This window comes from Vombatus ursinus, unplaced genomic scaffold (assembly GCF_900497805.2).
Source record: "Vombatus ursinus unplaced genomic scaffold, bare-nosed wombat genome assembly UNPS02014799.1, whole genome shotgun sequence".
Classification (NCBI taxonomy): domain Eukaryota; kingdom Metazoa; phylum Chordata; class Mammalia; order Diprotodontia; family Vombatidae; genus Vombatus; species Vombatus ursinus.
The window spans coordinates 31167172-31189202 of NW_020954577.1; the positions used below are offsets into that span (position 1 = coordinate 31167172).

At 38.5% G+C, this 22031-nt stretch overlaps 1 protein-coding gene across 2 annotated transcripts in view; it reads right to left on the reverse strand.

Annotated features, from left to right (window-relative positions):
* Positions 1 to 22031, reverse strand: part of TBC1D5 (TBC1 domain family member 5) — a 421860-nt gene that overhangs the window by 81966 nt on the left and 317863 nt on the right. For both annotated transcript variants that reach the window (XM_027872233.1, XM_027872232.1), the window contains 2 exons: positions 15756 to 15841; positions 1865 to 2121 (listed from right to left, as the gene is read on the reverse strand). In XM_027872233.1, coding sequence (XP_027728034.1) covers positions 1865 to 2121; positions 15756 to 15841 — 343 coding nt within the window. The remainder of the gene's footprint in view (positions 1 to 1864; positions 2122 to 15755; positions 15842 to 22031) is intronic.

The following is a 22031-nucleotide window of genomic DNA, read 5'->3' on the forward strand; positions in this document are numbered from 1 at the left end:
CTCCATGATTCCTGGCAGCTCCAGCTGTGATTCTGTGAAAACATGAAGAGTTCCTAGAGACGACCGGTTTCTTTTAGTACAGGGATCGGTTACAAAACACCCTAGTGATCCTCGTGTTCCAAATACTTTGCTTAAGTGTTCTGCTGTCTCCTTACGATCGGGGATGGGTTTTCATCGATTGTTCCATCTCTTCGCCTCCCTCTCTCACTCAGTGGCATTAATACTTGACATCTCCTTAGAGACCCAACTTTATTCTGCTGGAGTCATTTGGCTTGGTTCCTCAGAAAATTTAAAATACAGTACTTAGAGACTCTCTGACTCATTTGCCTGCCATCAGTTAGAATTACTACTGACTATAGCTTGTTATCAAAGCAATATTGAAATTATATTTGTTCGGAACAATAAAACAGTACAATTAAGAAATATATAAAATAACATTCATTTCCATTCTGGAAGTGGGCATGTCTCCTGGCATTAAAATACATTTACAATATGCTAATGATTTTAAGTCCCCCTTTCTTTAAATCATGTGTGATGGCTCTGCATTAACAAGTAAGAATGTAATTTAAAGCAGTTATTCTTGTGCAAGGTAAACTGAATATTTTAATAAAAATTAAGATACTAATTATGTAATGACTAACACCTAACAGAAGCAAGATGTGAATAGAGCAAAGGCAGAGGAAAACTGGTATCAGGAAGGAATGCTCGTGTGTGTGTGTGTGTGTGTGTGTGTGTGCGCGTGTGTGTGCGCGTGCGTGTGTATGTGTGTGTGTAGGGCAACCTCTCATTTAGCCAGCATTCTGAGGGAAGAGAAGCACTGACATGAGTGGATTTTCTGGACACCCGACGCTTCTCTCTCTCGGCACAGGAGTATTAAAGACTTTGGCTGCCTGCCGCCTCCTCAGACCGAGTGCATCAAATGTTAGCTCTGTCTTGGTACCTCAGGGTCCTATTAATGACCATGATTCCCAGAGAGCCGCTTTTCGCATGGAGCCCCTGAATGACGTGGCTTCAGAAGGCTCAGTTTTTGGGCTCCTGTAGTCTCCCTGCCTCCTGCTTCATAAGAGAGCTCCCTACATTGCCAACCTTTGTCATCATCAGTGAACCTGCCTTCCTAAACTAGCTTCTTTCAACCGCTATGTAAGACAGGGAGGAAGGAAAGCACCATTATACCCATTTTATGGATGAAGTGTTGAGGCCAATCTTCCCTGGCCTGAAAAACCATTCAACTAAGCCTCCTGCAACTGGGCAAAAATGAAAAAGAAACAAGCTGGCCAGGAAAGACTCTCCTAGAAGCTCAGCTACACAGGCCTTTCTCATTTTTTTCAGGTTCTTGGTAGCGATCTCGATAGCCAGATCACTGGGTTGGTGAGCTCTGTTGGGTAAGTGAGATATTACTGCATCAGGTCTGTCTGAGCTTCATCACATCAAACTTCAGCCCATGCTAGAATGACCCACCCAGGCCGGCTCGGTTATTTCAGAATACCTCTGCTTCATGGCAGTGCCAGTGATCACAAGTTTAATACTGCCAAACAATTTCAGATTATAATGCAGACAGCATACTGTCTGAGGCTGCCTAAGCATCCAAAGGACGTACAGGTGAATTTAAATCTAAATATCTGAAAACCCATAAATTACTTTTTAATAGTGCTTTTGATTTAAAAAATAAAACAAATTGAATGGATTTTAGCTTAAAATTGGATTAAAACACTAAATTAAAAATGACTTTAAACTATTTATCCACTGAATGAGGTATTTCAGAACCACAGGTCTTTTTTTTTTTTTTTTTGGTAATAAAGAGGCTTAGGAAATTCCATCTTATGATAAAAGTTTTCATCTGCTTCACTAGCATTCTTTTCTGTACCTTTGCTGAGTTGAACTGGCATGCTCTCTGATTTCATCATTCTTTGCTGTTGCATCTGCTGTGGTGGGTGATGGTGCCGGGGAGCCTCTGCTGGGGTCCTGACGGTCATCACAGCAGGAGAGCTGCTACTGTTGCCACTGGGTACAGGGCCAACAGTACTGCCTGTGGTCATTGCTGGACCAATTAACTTTCTGCCAAAATTAAGGAGGCTATTGGAGACCTTGTTTATGTTCAGAGGGGCAGCTTTGGCATTAGCCCTGAAAAATAAGATACAGATGAAGTGGTCAGATATTACAAAAGCAAAAGGAAAATGACCTGCAACACTGGGCACAGTCCTCCCACCTCCATCCACTTGAGCAGTGGTCCAAATAATAGCATCACAGCAAAGACAGTCCCCAGAAGTCTAAACACAAGATATATGTATACAACATGCCTACAAAATAATGAGATTCTGTGTGTGGTTTAAGAAGAAGTGTTAATATTCTGCGGTTGAACTTTGTATAAAAATGTATGTATGTAAAAGATACATGCACACCTCTAGTCTACATTCATCATGAATTGCTCAGGAGTCAACAGAAGTTAGATTGATTAGCTTGAAGCCAGGAAATGGGCTTTTTCCCATCTTGGACTGTCCATCAGTGCCTAGCAAAGTACTTTTCACATCATAGGTAGGCAATCAATAAATATCTTCACTCAAATTGAGAATGAAAAAGGAGATCTCCTAATTTGTTGCTGGACATTTTCACTTCTCTTTAGTGCTAAGTTCATGGCAGTGACTTCTGGCAGAGCCACTAGGTTATCCATCATTTTGAGAGATCTGCCATAGTCTTGCAGTATCATAGTTGTAAGTAGAATCTATAGCACCTCCAGGAAGCCAATAATTTTTTGGCTGAATGCCTGATGTGAGCTTGTTTCCTACAATTCCCATTTCTCTTGGAGAAGCATACTACCAAAAGTAATTGGCTCTTTAAGGGATCCAATGTGTTGAATTCTAGTTAACTGAAATTTTCATCCTATTTTAGCAAGAACGCGCTCTGATACTTGAGGACCTACAATTTCATTAGTGTGACCAATTCTTCCATTTGTGTGCGTAAGAAGGCACTCCTTTTCTAAGCAGATAACCTTCATAAGTTGCTATAGCTGAGAAAAATCAGTGGCCACTTCAGTGACGAACTTCTCCAAACTTTGCTCCGCTGGTCCTTAGGTGACAGCCCTATCATCGGTCACCAGGCCCACACTAATTTGATAATACCTCCCAGAATATATATTCCAAAGGCAGAATGCTGAGTGTGGAGTAAGAAGACCCAAGACCTCTGGTACTTACGGTCCATTTCACCTCTATGGTCCTCAGTTTCCCCACCTGTAAAAGAAGGGGTTGAACAAGATGGCCCTTGAGGTCTATTCCAGATTCTTTGAATCTAAAAAGTGAAGGTCAGCTCCATGTCATGATGAAGCAATGGATTCAGGTTGGCAGGGCTTAGCTAGGGAAAGAAAGGAGCTATTTTGTGTCCTTTAAAAAAGATACCTAAAAATTAGGTTTCCTAAAAGAGATATGGGTAACCTAGTTTGTGATTTACTTGCATAATATATTTTCTATTAAAGTGCTGATGCCTATTGACTTGTCATGATATGGTGGAAATCCTAGGTCACTAGCAGAGCACGACTCTGGTAGGTTCTACCAAAGCTCCACATAGGGCCCTGTGCTAAACTATGTTTGTTTGCCATTTGAGGACCAGATAAGTGAGCTAGATTTGGAGAGGCCCATCATTACAGGGGTGATCTTTAAATGATGAATTGTTTCATCCACTGCAACTCACTGAAACAGTCTACTAAAATGTGACGGAATCGCAATCCTCTTAGGGGACAGGTGTACTCAACATGATGAAACGCTTTAATTTCTATGGAACCGTGGTCTCATCCTTGTGAGGATCCCATGCCCTCTAGTGGTCAACTTGACCATGATTTCTCATACTATCTGACTCTTACCCATGTTCTTTCAAAAACCCTTTCCAAGGCCTTGGGGCTTCTTTTAGAGATCCTGACACGGTGTGGACACCAGTGGTGCACGTGGGCTGTTCACCCTGCCTGTGTTCTTGCTGCATGACTGGCCCACATCTTCTTCCAGTTGCTTATTCCTCTCATAGCCTCTATATGACACTTCTCCTGTGCAATTCTTTGTGATATGTTGCGGTCTACTCTTGCCTACCACGTGTTCCTTCATTGCCTCCTAGCAATTTAATTCTTTGGAGGATGCTGTATTCCGGGCCTCACAGCCATGCTGAACCACTGGAATAACACCAATGTTATAAGACAGGCTTTTGTACAATAAAAAGTCACCTTAAATTTTAGGGCTTATAAGGTATATGGCAGAATCACGTGATTACATCCTCAAGAGATACAACAACAGAACAAAATTTGCTCAATGAGTTCCAAGTTATTAATATAAGTGAGGTGGCAAACAAGAAGATTTCCAGTTGTTCAGTCATTTTAGTTGCATCCGACTCTCCATGACCACATTTGGGGTTTTCTTGGCAGAGATACTGGAGTGGTTTGCCATTTCCTTCTCCAGCTCATTTTACAGATAAAGAAACTCAGGCAAACAGGATTAAGTGATGTGCCCAGGGTCACATAGTTAGTAAGTGTCTGAGGCTGGATTTAAACTTAGGGTCTTCCTGACTCCAGGTCTGGTGCTCTATCCATTGTGCCACCTAGATGCCCAATAAGAACAGACATGTTTGTTAAAGGTACTTTCTACTATAATGGAGGATATTCAATGAAGAGTTCAAATGGAAGAAGGGTTCTGTACTGATGGTGGAGTCTTAACAGAAGTTCCTATTTGCAGATGACAAAGTGCTGATTTCATCAAGACCTGGAGCACTGTAGAGTCTCCAAATGGGAACCATAAAGACCCAGAAGAATCCAACTTTATCCAGAGGAAAAACCAAATGGAACAACAAAGCCTATTGTTTAGACTCTAAAATGCACTGCATTTGGATCGGCAACCCACTGAGCTGGTCCACCAGCACAGACATGTTGGACAGAGGATGTAGTTGGACAATAAGCCCTACAGACCCAGAAATGAACAGGAAAAAGAGATCACTAATTGCTTTTGGGAAATTTTGCAGTGCTTCCTACTGATTCCAAACTTATACCTAAAATCAAGGTGTATCATTTTAATAATAAACTAATAATTAAAATCCAGTTAGCATTAACTATCCAGCACTAGTGCAGCAGAGTGGAACACCATCACACACAGAAATGACAACTCCCCAGAAGATCCTAGAAGAGCCCGAAGGAGCCACTCACCCCCACTCCTGTGTTCCATTTGTCAGACGACATCTTCATTTCTTCCAGTGAGTAATAAAGAGAGGTTCTACCATAACATGAAAGCACTTCCGGCTTATTTTACTTCTCAGCTTTAAAAGTCAAGATTCATAATTCACCAATATGAAGAAGTTATAATGTTGTTACCCTTTTTTATAAACAAAAATGTACTAGTCAAATTCCCATATTGCCAGCTGTAAAATTTATATGTTGATAAAAGTACTAAGAAACTGCTACAAGCGTTGTCAAGAGACTAGAGTTAATGTATCTTCATTACTACTAATAACACTTACTACAATTCACTAAAAACATATAGATCAAGCTCCCTCCTGCAGGCAGTTTTTCATTTGGACAGCAGCACTTAGGAAGGGAGGAGCACGGTTTTCCTATTTGGAACATTTGCTGTCGTTTGTGAACCACTTCCCCCTACTTTAACTATCCAATGTTTCAGCTTTTTTGGATTCTGAAGAACTTCATGGAATTTAAAAGCAACTTGATCTCATGAATTTTCAGGATGTAAGTAAAAACAATACGCTAATGTGGTCAGCATGCTGTCCATGCTTTTTATAGAAGAATTTTTATCCCAATGATTTAAGCAGAGCTGCTGAACCCATTAGCATCACATCAAGACTTCTTCACATTAAATGCATTAACTCATGTTTTCTAATTTAACTTGAGGCAAATCGACCTTTATTGTTGACAATGATTACATGAGATAATATTCTGCCAAGTCAGATCCTTAAATTAATGGAAATAAAGAGCAATCAGGGAGCCTGATGGACAGGAAGACTGGTCTGGATTAAGCGTGGAGTACAACAAGGAAATGAGTAGAAGAACCAAAACACTTCAAGCAGGAGGATTTGGGAATTTTCAGGACGCTGAATATCTATGTGTACTTAGATACTCTGTGGCTGTGTTGGAAGTTACAGCTTTTGAAGGGCTTCATTGCTGGGAATTAAAAGGATGGCTTTGGAGAGAAATTAGATAAGCTGATCCAAGCACTTGGTGCATCTTTGTGTCAAGCTCTCACTCACTTCACCTTCACTTCATGCATCAGTTATCATGAAGAAGACCAGGTATATTAGAGGGAGGGCAGTGTGCTGTATGACTAATTTCCCAATCACAGTCATAGTGGTAATCAGCAAGGTTGCAATGGAAATGAACATTTTTAGCATGGAGGTTTTCTGACAGGTTTCCATAAAGGCAAGGAATTCCAGGTAAAAGAAAGGTATGTGGCTAGGGCAGAAACTGTCTTTCTCAAGAAAGACAACCTGAAAAAAAAGTTTCTGTGCTACAAAAGTAGAGCAGATTAGTGATCTTGTCAAGATTTCTCTAACTCTACAGAAAGGTGTGTCATGTAATAAATTTGCTCTGAATGAAAGTAGCTCTTGGGGAGAACTTCAGGATCAAGGAAACAAACTAGGGGGTTTATGCAACCATTCAAAAGTTGATGCCCTAAATCACCTTCTCCTGAGAGACACGGCCAATGTAAGCTTGGCTTTGAAACTCAGAGGAGAAGCCTTTGGAGCCAAGAAAGGGAGTACCTTCCTACCTCATCAAGGGCTAACGCTCTCTGTTATGCTTCTTGCCCCTTCCCATCCCCAGGATTTCAAAAACTATTATATGCCATTAAAGTTTTTACTATTCCTCAAAAACAGACTAATTCACCTTATATCCTGGTCATCTCTCAAAATAAACAAACACTCATTTCCTCTATAATTACACCTACACTTTGGATCATGGATCCATTGGTCTGGATATATTCCCAACTGAGGTAGTCTACACAATCCATCTATAGATTCTAGTCTTCACACATCCTTCAGAGAGAATTACCCCCACCCCCAATACGTTAGAGGCTCTCCTCTGTCTTTGTGCTTTGTTTTTAAAAAGCAAAACAAAAGCATGTTGTGGACACCAGTGCAGCATTCAAGCTACATACCACTTGTCTCTCACTTCTGATCCACCTCCTTTTCCTTTGATACATGTCTTTGGTACTTTTTGCATGCGATGATTCCTAACGAATATGATGAAAACACCTTAATCCACCATATACCTTTCCACTGTCCTTTGGGTCATCTTCAATTCTCACTATTCTGAGAATATAGTTTACTACAGTTCACAGTTACAGAATCATTAGAAGAATACCAATGTTAACAAGGTGGTCTTTTGTTGCTATATACAGCTAGGAATCATTGAAAACACTACAAATTTTCTAAAATGCGGTCCAGTCTGCTCTCTGTTCAATTCTACGCTCATGAATTGTGTATGTGTGTGTGTGTGTGTATGCATGTATGTATGTATGTATGTAAGTAGTATGTATTTTTCATCCATCCATTCTGGTTTCCCAGTGTGGATGGCCAGACGGATCACTTATAAATTTGCATGGATCTCACTGAAGTCCTGGAAGGTTTAGTTCTGATGAGATCATTACAATGTCCCGTGTGATCAAGAGCATCTGACATGGCGTGGTGGAAATAGCATCAGACTTGGCTTCTCAGCACCTGGTTTCCCATCTCAGCTCTGCCACTTCATGTTAAATACTCTGTGTAACTTTGGGCAAGTCAGTTTCCTTCTTCAGGCTTCAGTGCTCTGCCATGTATTTTTAAATCTGTAAGAGTAGGGATTAGACTTAACGATTACTAAGGTCCAAATGAGCTCTAATATTCTGTGACTGTGTGGAGAATTCTGCCTTCTTTAGGGAATCTTTCTCCTATTTGAACTCTGTGTAGGACATTCTTTGTGATACTGGCAAACTGCTTTGGTAAACATGTGTCTTCCGGGTTTTATGCCTCGTTTAATGTTAATGCTCAGCAGACTACTGAGCAAAGTTAACTTGCACCTACCAGAGATCATATGATTTTTATATATGGAAGGGAGACACACCTTTTTGGACATTTTGTTCTGCAGAGTCAGATGCTTTTGTAAAATCAACCAATAACAAATACAGTGGGATCCGACATTCTCTATACATTTCAGTCATTTGGGCAATTGTGAAGATATGTTCTGCTCTAGAAAATGATGTGACAGCTCGCCTCTTCCTTTCTGTTATTTTCATTAAGGATTCCCTCATGTGTGTAAAGACCATCCTCATAAAGGTTTTAGAGAGCATAAAGAGTAGCCTACATGGTATCAGTTGCAGAGGTCTTTCTGAGCTGCCCCTGCTCCTTCCATAATAACAGCATTTGTGAAGCTTTCAAAAACTTGGTAAATTGTATCTTTTAAATAATTATGAAAACCAATTCCTGGATAGCTTTAAAACTGTATAGAACCAACACGGATTTTTTTTCTATGTGTATTTGGTCAGGTTTAGCTGTAGTGTCCTTATTCTATTATATAGAGTAGTAAGTTATTCTGATCCAAACACTGTGTCAAACCAAATAAATGGAATTACTCAGGTGTTGTGATTAGGATTCCTATCTATTTGAAACACATCTTATTAGCAACCCTAAACAGCTGCTCAGAGGATGGCTATCTGGTGTAACTGGTATGGTAAAAGAACTCTAGGGCTTAAATATCCTCGTGGAAATTCTTTTAGAAAACAGCTCAGACTAGATGAGGTTTGCCTTAAAGAGAGGACCCATCAATGACCCCAAGACACCTCTGAAGGCAGCCCAGGTGAGCTTTAATTCTTGGGAAAGCTTTCCTCATTCTGAGCTTCAATTTCTTCTTGCAACACTTACCTACTCCTCCCGGTTCTGAAGCCAAACTGAAGACATCTAAGCCCCCTTCCACATGACAGACCTTCTAAGGCTTGAAGGCAGCTACTGGGTCCCCACTGGGATCTCCTTGAGGCTAAACCCTGCCCAGTTTCTTCAACCAATCATGTCTTAGACTAAAGGCACAGCACCAGCCTGGTTGTCCTCCTCTGGACATCCTCCCACTTATCAATGCCCTTCTTAAATGACGGTACCCAGAACTGAGCACAGTCCTCCAGAGGAAGTGTGACAAAGGTAGGGTACAGTGGGACCATCACCTCCCTGCTCCTGGAAGCTCAGCCCCTCTTAATGCAGCTTATAATCTCACTAGTTCTTGGGGCTGTTATGTCATACTGACTCATATTGAGCTTACAGTCCAGTAAATCACTTGATCTTTTTCAGACCTGCTGTCTTTCATGCTTCCCCCGACTTGTACCCATGAAATTCATTTTTGTACAGAAGAGCAAGACTTAGCCTTTATCCCCACAGCTTTTCGTCTTACTAGATTTAGCCTGACACTCTAGTCTGTTAAGATCCTTTTTGTCATATGCAAAATGGATGAACGTGACATTTATACCTGGATCCAAGTCATTAATAAAAATATTATATGGCCCAGGGCCAGGCACATATACTGGACACCTCCTACCACGTGGACCAATTCACAACTACTCTGGGTCTGCCTATCCAACTAGGCTGACTCCATCTGACCGTATGCAGCCTGACCCACATCTTTCCATCTTCTCCACAGGAAAAGAGTGAAATACTCTGTCAAAAGTTGGGCTAAAATCTAAATAAACTATACCTCCCATATTTCTTTCATCTCTAGGTTGGTAATTATATTAAAAAAAGAAATGAAATTGATCTGTCATGAACTGTTCTGGATGAAGTCAAGCTAGTTCTTTGTAATCAACCACTTCCGTAGTTTTATATTCAACCAAATGTCCCTTTTAGCAATCTCTTCCAGAGTTTTTCCAAGAGTCAAGGTCAAGATTAAATTATGGTCTGTAATTTGAAGACTATATTCTTTCTTCTTTTGAAAAACTGGGATATTTGCCCTTTTCTAATCCTAAAGTGTCTTTCCTGCTTTCTACGACCTTTGAGGGAAGCTCGATAGTGCAGTGGATAGTGCCAGGCAGGGAGTGAAGAAGATTCACCTTCCTGAGTTCAAATCTGGCCTCAGGCACTTACTGGCTGTGTGACCCTGGGCAAGTCACTTCACCCTGTTTGCCTCAGTGTCCTCATCCATAAAATGAGCTGGAGAAGGAAATGGCAAACAACTCTAGTATCTTTGCCAAGAAAATCCCAAATGAACTGGCATGATTCAAACAACTAAACAACAACTGACGCCTTCTAACTCCGGCTGATCGACTCACCATCTCTGAAACGAAAATCTCTTACTTGTAAAACGGGATGTGGGAGGCAGCACAGTCTAGGACAGTGGATCCCTGGTGGTCTCCTATACCCTTTCAGGTTGTACATGGGGTCGAAACCATTTTCATAAAAATACTAAAAAATCTGCCTTTTAATACACTCCTCCCTTTTCCAACTACTTTCTGTGTGAGGCTGGATTTTCTTCACATACTTCAGTCAAAATGTGCAACAGACTGGATGCAGGAACAGATACCAAAAAATCGAGCTTCTTCTACACCAGACAAGAAATTTTTAAAAGTATGCAAAACAGTGTTATTCTTCTCACTAATTTTTTTAAAAATAGTTTTTTCATAAAAATATGTTTTAATGGGTTTATTTGTGATTTCTTAAAATGAATTAATAAATATTTTAAAATATATTAGTTTTAATTTCTAATATGGGAAAAACAGATAGATATAACTCAATAAACAAAAACTAGTTAGCATCTTCAACAACTTTTTAAGCGTATAAAGGAATCTTTTTTATATAGATCCTACAGATTCTCTTGCATGAAAATATCTTGAAAATTTTTAAAAAATAAATTCATAGCCCACTGCCTCATAAAACAGACATATTTTAGGGTTTTAAGGTAGAACTTTCATAGTGGTATGAATCTAATATGAGAAAGAGATATAAGTTAAAAATAGGAAGAGAAAAAAAGTCTAAAAAGTATCATTTTTCTGTTGACATAGTTATGAGCAAAATATACCAGAACATAATTTGGAATAATTTTTCCCTTAGGAAAACAGACAGAATTTACTTGAAAATTGGGCTTGGATAGAACATATCCTACACTGATAAATAATTCCCTCCCTGAATAGACCTCATACATTGTTACTGTTCTATTTCACAAAATTCAGAAGGTAAGAAACATGAGAATGTGCCAAGCCACATGGAGATGAGAAGACCAGATTGTTTCTGTTGTATGAAATAGCCTCAATCTTCTTTTCTCCCAAATTATTGTTTAAAAAGACAAAATTAAATTGAAGATGTTAAATCTAGAGGAATTAATTTTAACAAACTTCATGAACTAATCCAAGCTACCAAAGATGTAAAAGAATTTGGTAAATATTTATATTTGCTATCTTCTCAACTAGCTTAATTAAGGCTATAGACACTTAACATAAATAAGCCTTTTTAAAGATAAAAACATATACCCATTTTTTATTATTACAAAAATGAGTGTTGCTTGTGTTCCAGTGAAAGTTATCTACAGGAGTGTTTAAAATGACAAAAATTCAAGAGCATGAAGATATGGGAAACATGGCCTTCTAGAAAACATCATCTAACCAGAACCATTGACCTAAGACTCACAATTTCAAAACAATTTCCAAAAAGATGACTCAATTTCTCCATACTCTGACTGAAAACACTTTTTCATTTTTAAGATTATATATTTAATTGATAAAATAAATAAACAAAATATTTTTTCTTTGAATAATTCAAATTCAAGAGCGTATGTTATTTGCCCCAAAAGTTCAGACTGCTTCTTCAGGTCTGTTTAGAATGATGCTTGTGCCCTTCAGGTAGCATTTTTGGGGATGGGGAGGGGGGAAAATATGTGATATACTACATTTGGTCAATTTTCCAATCACTAAAATTTATTAAGTTTTATATGATGCCTATAATGGCATTGTATATACACACACACTTGTAATTGCAGGGTTTGGAGCTCTGCCTCACAGGACTTTTAAGAACTGTGGCGATGTTTTAGGAGGCAGCATTGTGATCTGGAAAGAGAATGGTCTTTGAATGAGGAGTGTTGGGTTCAAGCTGGTGATTGGGAAGCCAAGTGACTTTATGAGATGATTGCTTACCTCAAGTGATTTCTGCGTTTCCCAAGGACTTCTGAGCCTACACTGAGGAAAGAAAGATGGACATACTTTTCCTCTTTTATAAGAATGAAAATAAAATCTTTGACCTAAGAGCTAAAACCGAAAACTCCTAGCTATTTCTGATAGAATGCTGAAGTAATTAGTAGGGCCCAATCCTGACTATCTTACCTGAAGCCATTTAATCTATAATACTCTTGCATTTAAACAGCTCTTAGTGTCTTCTGGAATTCTGACTAGCCACAGGTTTATTAATGCAAGGGTTGTATAATCTGAGAGAGAATAAAAGACAAGGTAAGTTTTCGGGTATGCAGATGCTCCCACTCCTGATGTATTATCATTATTTGATTCTCTAAACTACACCATATACAGAAAAATAATTGTTGGGGGGAGAGTGGGAAATTGTGGGTCTAAATGCCATGAACACTAAAACATAAAATACTGATAAATTATGATAGTGGAAATTAACAAATAAAATCTTCAAATGAATCTCTTTGCCTTTTTAGCTATTCAAAAACTCAATACACACATGCTCTGATTTAAGGCCAGTTGCATACAAAAAAACAAAACAAAAACCAGGCTTATTCAACAGAAAATTAAGAGAGGATTATTTATATCCTAAAAGAACTACTGGTTTTGCAAAATTATTCTTTAAATAGCAAATTCTCCTAGGACATATAACTATTGCGCAGGGTGAGATACGTTTGTGGTCCATTTTGCTATTGTTTGGTAAAAATTCTAAACCTCTGGCTGAAGAGCAAAGGGATTATATAGAATTAACTGTGTTAATGTGAATAATACTTTGAAAACACTGGAGGAGAAACTTCTCCATGTATGCACTACTAACATCAACTCATAGGCAAAGTTTTTCCAGAGATTTTCATTTATATGAAATAATTCCTGTAGGGTAATTGTTGACTGTATCCCATTGGAAGGACAAAATGGACTTGGTAGTGCTACGCCTATCAACAGAGAAGCATATCTCAGGTGAGCTCATAGGCCCTTGAGCGAGATGGGACAGAGGATTTAGAGGCAGGGCTTAGGTCAGAAAGGCAGAGACCTGGCCTGAGCAAGACCCCTACCTTGACATCCAAGGCTAAGGTGCTGTTACTGGTAGGTTAATTAATTTAATTTAACTTTTCTTTGATAGCTAGGAGATGGGGAGCTGGAAAAACCAAGAGGAAAATGGTCAGCTAGGGGTCTCTGAACCCTGCTCCTCTGAGTCTGGGGATGAAGACTAGCTTCTTCTGTGTCCTCCCCATTCGCACTTACTTTAAATAAGCTGCTCCTTGTCATGAATATGGCCTTAGGATGCCCTTGATATTATATCATTTATAAACAGATGCAGCTGAGGTAGTTCAAGCTCTTGAGGGATTCCTGATACAGACCGGGCAATTGATGAAACGATTGTTTTGTGATCCTGAGATGAATAAAGGAACCCGACATTTTGAAAAGTTTTGTTGTGCCATCTCTTCAAAACATCAGACCCATTAAAGCTAAGTAATGTACAGATGCATTAGGGAAGATAAGCATTCTCTTCCTCTCCTTAATTTCAGCACATGTATGGGACTAATTAGAGATTGCTCTCTTTTAACGTAGAGAAATTTTGTGCTATGCATACTCAGTACGGCTTTTTTTAGTAGCAACAGACTCTTAAATTAAAACCTTTAAAAATTAAATAGGTATTTCCTAAGACTAGTCACAATTTACACATTTTTATAAAACCCACTTTTGCATATTTGAGCCAAAAACTGTAACAAGATTTAAAATGTTAAATTATCTTTTCTTTTTTCCTACTTAACCGCTGATGCTAATGGTATGATGAGGAAAAAGTCAGTTCCCACTTGGTGCATGTGTGTGTCTTTTAAAGAAATTTATCAGCAAGTAAAATCAGGGTACGCTGTGTATTACCCATGTACGTAATGGAGAGCCTATCACTAAAATACCTAGGCACTTGCTTTAAAGACTTAATTATAGCAATCCATGGTAAAGCAGAGAAGAGAAATCAGGCTTCTTGATGTCTGGTGATATTCTTATCCATGAGATCACATGGCATTCTTGCACTCCTCTTCCCTTATATGGCTATGTCATGCTAATAGAAGGCCACTGCCACAAAAGGAGCAGGCATCAGCTGTCTCTTTATCTCCTCATTCCCAACTCCTTCTGGTAACTGGCTTCCTAGTGCTTTCCTCAGGGGACCCTGGTCCTTCCATACTCCCCTTGCTTGGGCCACTTCTCTTCTATTTCCTGTCCAATGTACCTGGACTTAGATCTGTGAATGGCCGGGTGAATGTGAGCTCTACTCAGAGGTTCCAGTCTGGTCTTAGACTGATCTGAGCATCCCAGGCCTAAAAATAGCTCAATGAAAACCTCATCAAATGGGGTGTAGCAAGTAATGGAATACAGTCAGATGAGGAGTTTTTGGCTGAGTCTCAGGGCTGCAAGCACGAAGGGGCAGGAAAAGCTCTGGGGAGACTCAGACGTTCTTCCTCCACACAGACTTGGAACAAGCACATGTGGTTTTTTAACCTTGGATAATGAGTGTCTCCTACCTCTTATACTGAATAGGAAGTACCAATGGGAGGCAAGGGAGGCGGGGCAGGGAAGGGATGAAAGAGCTCAGTGGGGAGACAGGGCCTACTAATGCCAACAAGAACACACACTTACATAAACAAACAGAGAACAGATCCAGGGACGACTCATATGCCAGGGATCTGGATGTGAATTACACAGGACACCGCAGCAGGAGAATGGGTCAACACATGAGAACACAGTGAAAAGAACAGATGTATGGGAACAAAGTGGGTTCCAAAGCCCAAAGTTCACTTCTGCCATTTTCTCACATTTTCTCTCCCTCTAATGAAGTGCAACTGCCATGAAACAGTGTCCCTAGGTAACGGGAAACAGGAAAAGATAAAGGAAGAACAGTGGGAAACAGGGCGATCTTTTCTCCTTACACATGAGAGCGCTTCCAACTTGGCAGCACAGCTAATGTGCCCACGTTTAGGTGATGATTTTGATTGGTGTTGTCCAACGGAAAGAGTGCTGGTTTTGGCATCCAAGGACCTGGGTTCAAATTGAGCTCTGACACTTACTGATTATGACCTTGGGAAGCTTCTTCATTCACCTCCAGAGGGCTCTGTCCCTTTATCTGTCCTCAAATGAGAGTCTGGTCCAGAAGCCATCGGGCTCCTTTCTGGCTCGAGCGCGATGGTCCGAGGATCTTGACGAACACTAATATGCCTGTGTCTTGGCTCCAGTTCTTTTCTGGAGACCCAACTTTGTAGAAATAATTTAAAAAATATGCTGTGGAACTGCCTCTTTGTTTCCATCAATCTAACCAATATTTGGAAATAGACTATTTAAGTCCATGAGCCCAGGTTTAGCTTTAGAAATGTTAAGTTGTTTAATATCAAAAAATGAATTTGATAGCCTATGAATTTAATATCTCATTTCAACACTAAATGATAATTTGTTAATTTTTAATGGTTTAAAACAACTCTTATATCTATCAGTCCTTTACCTGTAGATGAATTAAATAATTATCTTTTACTCAGCACATAACATTTAATATTGAGTTTTAACAATAGCTTGATAAAATGCAGCATTCAGGACAGAGGGAGTGCTTACCGAGTTTTATTCATAAGGTCTGCTCCACATGCCTTGTAATAATCTAAATTTTGTTGAAATTGATGCGTCACTGGTCTTGGATTTCTCTAAAGTAAAAATAGTCCAGAAAACAGGATTTAGAAAATGCTTAAAACAAGCTGCACATCAATAGTTAAAAAGGTATAAATGAAACCACACATTGATATCTTTAACTAAGATGAAATAAATAGAAATAAATGTAATACTTGAGTTTTATTTGGATAGTTTAGATAGATATATTAGTAATGCGAGAGATTGTCTTACTGATGAAAACTATGGAAAATCTATCAGTTTGTCTTTTATTTATTTTTTGTTATTGTTTTATCAGTTTTTTGACAGATACTTATTTTGAGATATTAATTTTAAAATATAAGTGGGAAAAGGCTAATCCTTTTAAGACCAGCAAAATCACATGATCCATGACAAGTATGATGTATTTGCCAACTGGCTCCGAAAAATAAGTAAGATGTAGATGAAGATTACTTGAGAGGAGTTCCCGATGAGCAATACGTACAACATGTCCACTAGATGGCGCACAGAGTCTTTTGTTCTGCCTGAAGCTTAGGTGGTATTTCAGAATTTAGTCAATGCTTTACAATTATTCATTTCTGTGGCACAGAGTTTCATTTGCAAATATTTGATGAGTGCCAAAAATGTGCTAGGCACTGGAAATCATTAGCACATTAACCATCGCCTCACACAAGCCAATTTACCAATGCATGTTTTCATTGAAACAGCAATAGAACTGCTTTTCTGGAACTTATCATTATTTGTAAACACCAAAGAAAGCCCCTCTGAGTATTAGGTAAAGTGGTGCACCCCCCACCCCAACCTTTTATCCATAGTCAATCAAAGATTGTGCCAGATGTGTAGGGACACAAGGCTAGGCCACAAGCCTTGGTCTCAAGATGCTTACAATCTAATAGGGAAGAAAAGAGATGTACAAGTACGAAGGGCACATGGGGGAACGTGAACAATGCAAGGGGGAGGTTTAGACAGCGACGACAGGGAGAATGACGAGGAGGCCAGGGTCACTTCTGGTTGGAAGCGGGGAGAAGGCAGTCCTGTGAGGAAGGGACGGGCTTTCAAGGGATGAGTCCAGTGTGGCTGAAGAAGTTAAGTCCAGCTCTGTTCAGCAGGCAATGACGAGCCACTGAAGCCGTCTGTTGAAGCAGTTTACGGTGAATTCGGACGATTACGGAGGCAGGACATGAAGCGGTGTGTTTAACTTGGGATGGTGACTGAGGCTTTTCCCCCTGGGCCCTGGAAGCTAGAGAGTCATGATGGCATTTGTACGAATTGAGTGGAAAGCGAAAGCTGAGCTCTGCACCTCGTTAGCCAGATTAACTAGCCCTGGTGGTCGTACTCTAGGTATGTGTCTCCCTTGGTAGTAACTTTCCCCAGTGGTGGTTTGGTGGGATCCTGGGGTCTTTGTCTCCTTGCCATGGCCTGGTATCTGGGTCTTTCTCCCCCATAAAACCTGACATCCTAAAGCTCCACTTGCCTTGTGGTTCCCCTGCTCCTTTCTCCTCTTCCTGGCCATTCGGGGCACTTTGTGGTGCTTGCTCTTGGCGTGAGAATTGTTAGTTTTGAAAGGGTATGAAGAATGAATCAGGGAGGGTTCAGATAGACAGACTGAAGGCAGGAAGATTAATTTGGAAGCTATTACAATGGTCGACATATTTGGGATTCTATGAAAATACCACTTTTCCCATATATAAGCTTTTCCAAAGCAAATGAAATTTAAACAAAAGAATACTTCTTAAACAAATACAACTCCAGTCAAACAACTAAATAAAAACCTAAGCAAAGAATGGTTCTTTAAAACCATAATTATAAATTTTCCATAAAAATACTTAAAAGAAAATAAAAACTGGGAAAGGCTTTGTTTTTAAAATCTCTTATATGAATCTCAACGGTATTTGCATACATAAGCAGGCTCATCTGAAATCAGCACATTAACTTCTTGCCTTTTTTTTTTTAGGCTCCAATACCAGTGCTTTGAGAGCAGGGGTTCTTAACTTTTTTTGTATCATAAACCCTTTCGGCAGTCTTGTGAAGCCCATGGAAAGATTCTCAAAATGCATACAATAATGCATTTAAATGCAGAAAATAAAACATATAGGATTAAAAGGAAATTAATTCTACTGAAATACAGTTCATCAAAATGTTAAAAAAAAAAAAGTTCACAGACCTCCATCTAAGAACTCCTGCTTTTTAGAGATCTACCTATAAATAAAATGGTACATTCTACCTTAATGCAAAGAATTCATGTAGGTTACCATCTTCAGAGGGGAATTACACTAGAGTATTGAATGTTAAGGTTAAATAATTGTAATTCATCAAGCTAACAAGCTGTGATTTAATGACCAAAATGGCCCTATTCTTTTTCTGTTAAAAAAAAAAATGCACCTTTCATATGTACAACAAACCTGCTCCAATCAATTAACAGAAATGACAATCTCTTGATTTCACTAACTACTCTTCCACGGGTTTGGTATTCAACTGAGTTCTAAGATAATCAAATCTGAATTGCCTTGATGAAGATAACTGATGATTCTATGACTACCATACGATTAAGTCTAACAGTGCAACTTTTCCATCTCTAGGAATTACATAGGTTTTCTTGCGGTGGTTGATGATAACCTGAACCTGGGTATAATGGAAATAAATGCAAAAGAAAGGTTAAAACCATTGGTAGGTCTTTAATGCTACATTCATAATTTATCTTAAAAAAACAAAACAAAACAAAAAAAACCTCCACTAGGCTATCACTTAAGGCTAAAATTCTGTTCTTTACTTCCAGTACCTAAAAATACATCACTTTTGCAAAAATAATAAAAAGCTCCTTTTCTGACTTTCAATACATGAAGAGTGGATTGTATTACTTTTACTTTTTTTGCTTAAAAAAATGAAAGAGATCATGTAAAGCAGTTTGAAACTTATTTATCAAGAAATGACAAGCAATTCAAGGGTACCAAGGGTTGATCTAAGTACTTAGAGTGATTATCAAAAATAATGATCTAACTTGAACACATGAATGAAATTCAAGTATTGCTCTCATTTAGGGCCTATTTAAATTCCTCAGAGGCTTACTGGTATCAAAGGGAGAGTCGTTTAAAGCAGAAAAGAATGAAAATAAGATATTGAAAAATGGAATTTAAAATGTAAGACAATGGCTGAAGATTATGGCATGGCATCAAGGTTAAGACAATACCACTATTTAAATATAAATACATACAGGCAAGTAAATAATCTATGAACACACATAGAAACTACCATGTGATATAACCAATCTGCCTCCTAAATATACTCAACATTGATTGAAACTTAATGTAAAAACAAAAACAAAAACAAAACCCAAACCCCAAAACAAACAAAAAACTCAACCATTGACAGATTTAGGAATTAAGATTCAATCTTCTATGCCTTGAAAGCTTATGTAGAATTCTTCATATACACCCCTTTCTTATGTACAGTGTATAAAGTTTCAAATGGTTTCAGCATTCTTGACTTACATATTTTTCCAAATTAAAAACCCTTCTATTCTGCACAATTTAAAGATTTACCACTGACAAATCTGGGATTCCTATTACATAGGATGTCCTAAAAGTCAATCCAGTTTTAAGCTTAAGCTACTGAAACTTACAACTAGACTTCTAGGATAATCTATATTTAACAGGCACTGGAATTACTAGGGTCCTAATCTGAGTGGGTATATCTTCTCATTCCTTGCTACTTCAATTTACTAACGCTCATACTATAGAACTCCTACTAACTTGTATTCAAAGTTGTCTTTATCTGGATAGAATAATTAAGAACTACTTTTAACCTCATTTCACACCAAGAGGGTATAATTAATTAAAAAAACATTTAATTTAAAAAATGTGTAGAATTTATCAGGTTTCTGCTCTACTTTAAAGAATCCTTTATAGTTAATTCTCCTTGTGGTGAGTGGTAAATATCGGTGAAAAGATCATTCTGTATACATATCCATACTAATGATATATTATAGTTCGGGCAGATTGTAAAACTAGGAGAGGGCATCATCAATATGGTATAAAATTCATGCCCATTCCTGAAGTCTCTAGGCACAAACATAAGTATTAGAAAAGCCTTCCCAAACTTAGTAGGGTAAATCAAACTCTTTAGATTTTCTATCAACAAGGCAAAATGAGTAAGGGTTGAGTTTTTTTTTTTTTTTCACAGATCCTGGTTCCAGGCCGGGTTTAGTAGAGACCTCCCGTATGTTCTACGATAGCTACTTCCAAAGTACCAAAAGGTTATTATTTTGGATGTCTTGTTTATCTTCAGCATTTTAATTTTATGTTACTCTAAGAATGCTAGAAATCCCAAGGAGGCTTTCCTTGGAAGGTAAGCAGTGAAGCTGACAAGGAAAGTTTTTTTGGTCGACGGCAAGAGAAGAAAACATCCCATGGGGCTACGAGACTCAAAAAACTAAAATCAACTTTATTTCTCATTTGCTTTCTAAAATGCTTTGGCTAATTTAGTAACAGTGAATACACGATGGAAATTATCTGTGGCATTAACTATGTGGTTATCATTAAAACATGAGAGTGGGTACTAGGAGCCAACTTCTCAGCAGTATCCATGTTTTACTTACTAAAAAGGGCCAGCCTATAGAAGAAGAGTCACTCTTCTGCTTGACTTCGGTTGGAAATTTCTCTGGCAAAACAAGTTTGAGGTTCAAAGGAGAGTATGCCCACCACCTCTGCTGCTCCCCTCATCAAAAAAAAAAAAAAAAAAGCTTTGGCGTCTCTTACAGAGCAAATAAGTTTCAGTTCAAACTTTTTTTGCGTGTGTTTCAAAGGAACTTGTAATAATAATGTCCAGGAAAACAAGATATTTTCAGTAAAAGGAAAAAAACAAAACAAGACTCTAACGATCCCTGATATAATCCATGAAAACTAATTGTTACCGTCGTATTTCAATGGACGAACAGATGCGTAACAAGGTCTACTGGATATATCCAACTAATTTTTCTGGCATTAGCCAGGCATATACTTTTGTGGACAGGTAGAGACACCTTTAACTACGAAATCAAAATAGTAGTTTCATTAGAATGTAAACAACATTAGGAACGATGATATGGTAAGGAAAAAAAAGGATGCTTTACTGTTCTGATAGTTGATACAGTAATTTAAAGTAGGATGTATAAATGAGCACTATGTTTTTGATAAAATACCTCAAGCAAGTAGGACTTTGCAGGACTTTGCATCTGGGAATAAACATGTTGCTTTTTCACAGTTAAACTGAATTTATTTTGGATTTTAAAAAAATAAAATATCCACATACTAGATTTGGTAATGTTTGGCTTATGCATTGTTGCTTCCCAGATTTTAACTCAGACACTTTCCCAGATCATTTCTGTGACTGAAAGCCTTCTTATTTCTGTAGCTTTTTAGATGGATATCATGTTCTATGTTCAAAGAGATGAGGAGCCAGAGTGCATCGTACAACAGAAAAGTGAATTTATTTAGAAAATGCCTGCTGTCTAACTCTGTGGCCGGCATAAAGAGGAAAGGAGGGGAAGACGTGAGGATGTTAAGTTAAGAAATACTTCGTGTTTTGTTTTCCCCAGTATCCTGCTACCACCCTCTATTTTTTAGTATGCCAGATTAGAAAAGGGAAAAAAAGACGACTCAGAAGGGGAAACAGCACTGTGAAAAGATGTCTAACGTTTCTCTTTGATGAAAAATGAGACTCTTATTTTAGTGAATATGTTATTGCCTCAACGCCAGGGGAAAAGCAACCGTCATTAGAAAAACGAATTGCTCAGCTGTTTATAAGCAAAAAGCTCTGGGGGAATTTCTCAGGACCCAAAAGGCAAAGCATTGCAGGGTTATGCAAACATATGTTGCAGGTGTTTTAGGGTAGACAGGTGGGCAAACCTCAACCACTGAAGAGGATTTGGTTTAATATACTGCAACTGAAAGTAGAGCAACTAAATGTATCCGAGTGCAGAGAGCCATGGCAAGAGTGAACTGTATCTGCAGAGCAAAAATTCTCCCTAAAATAATTATCTTGTTAGTGCCAAGCAAACAGGATTTTTTCTTCTTGTAGTTTTATAGCAAACAAATACTGCCAATTACAGTTTTTTGGAAAACTAAAGGTATTTTAAACCTGGAACAAAGAACAGCCTGAAATAGCAATAATTATCCAAAAAAGATAAGGATGAAGTATTGTTGCCTTTATTTAAACAAATATTCCTAAGGAGACAGTTTTCTGTAATACCCC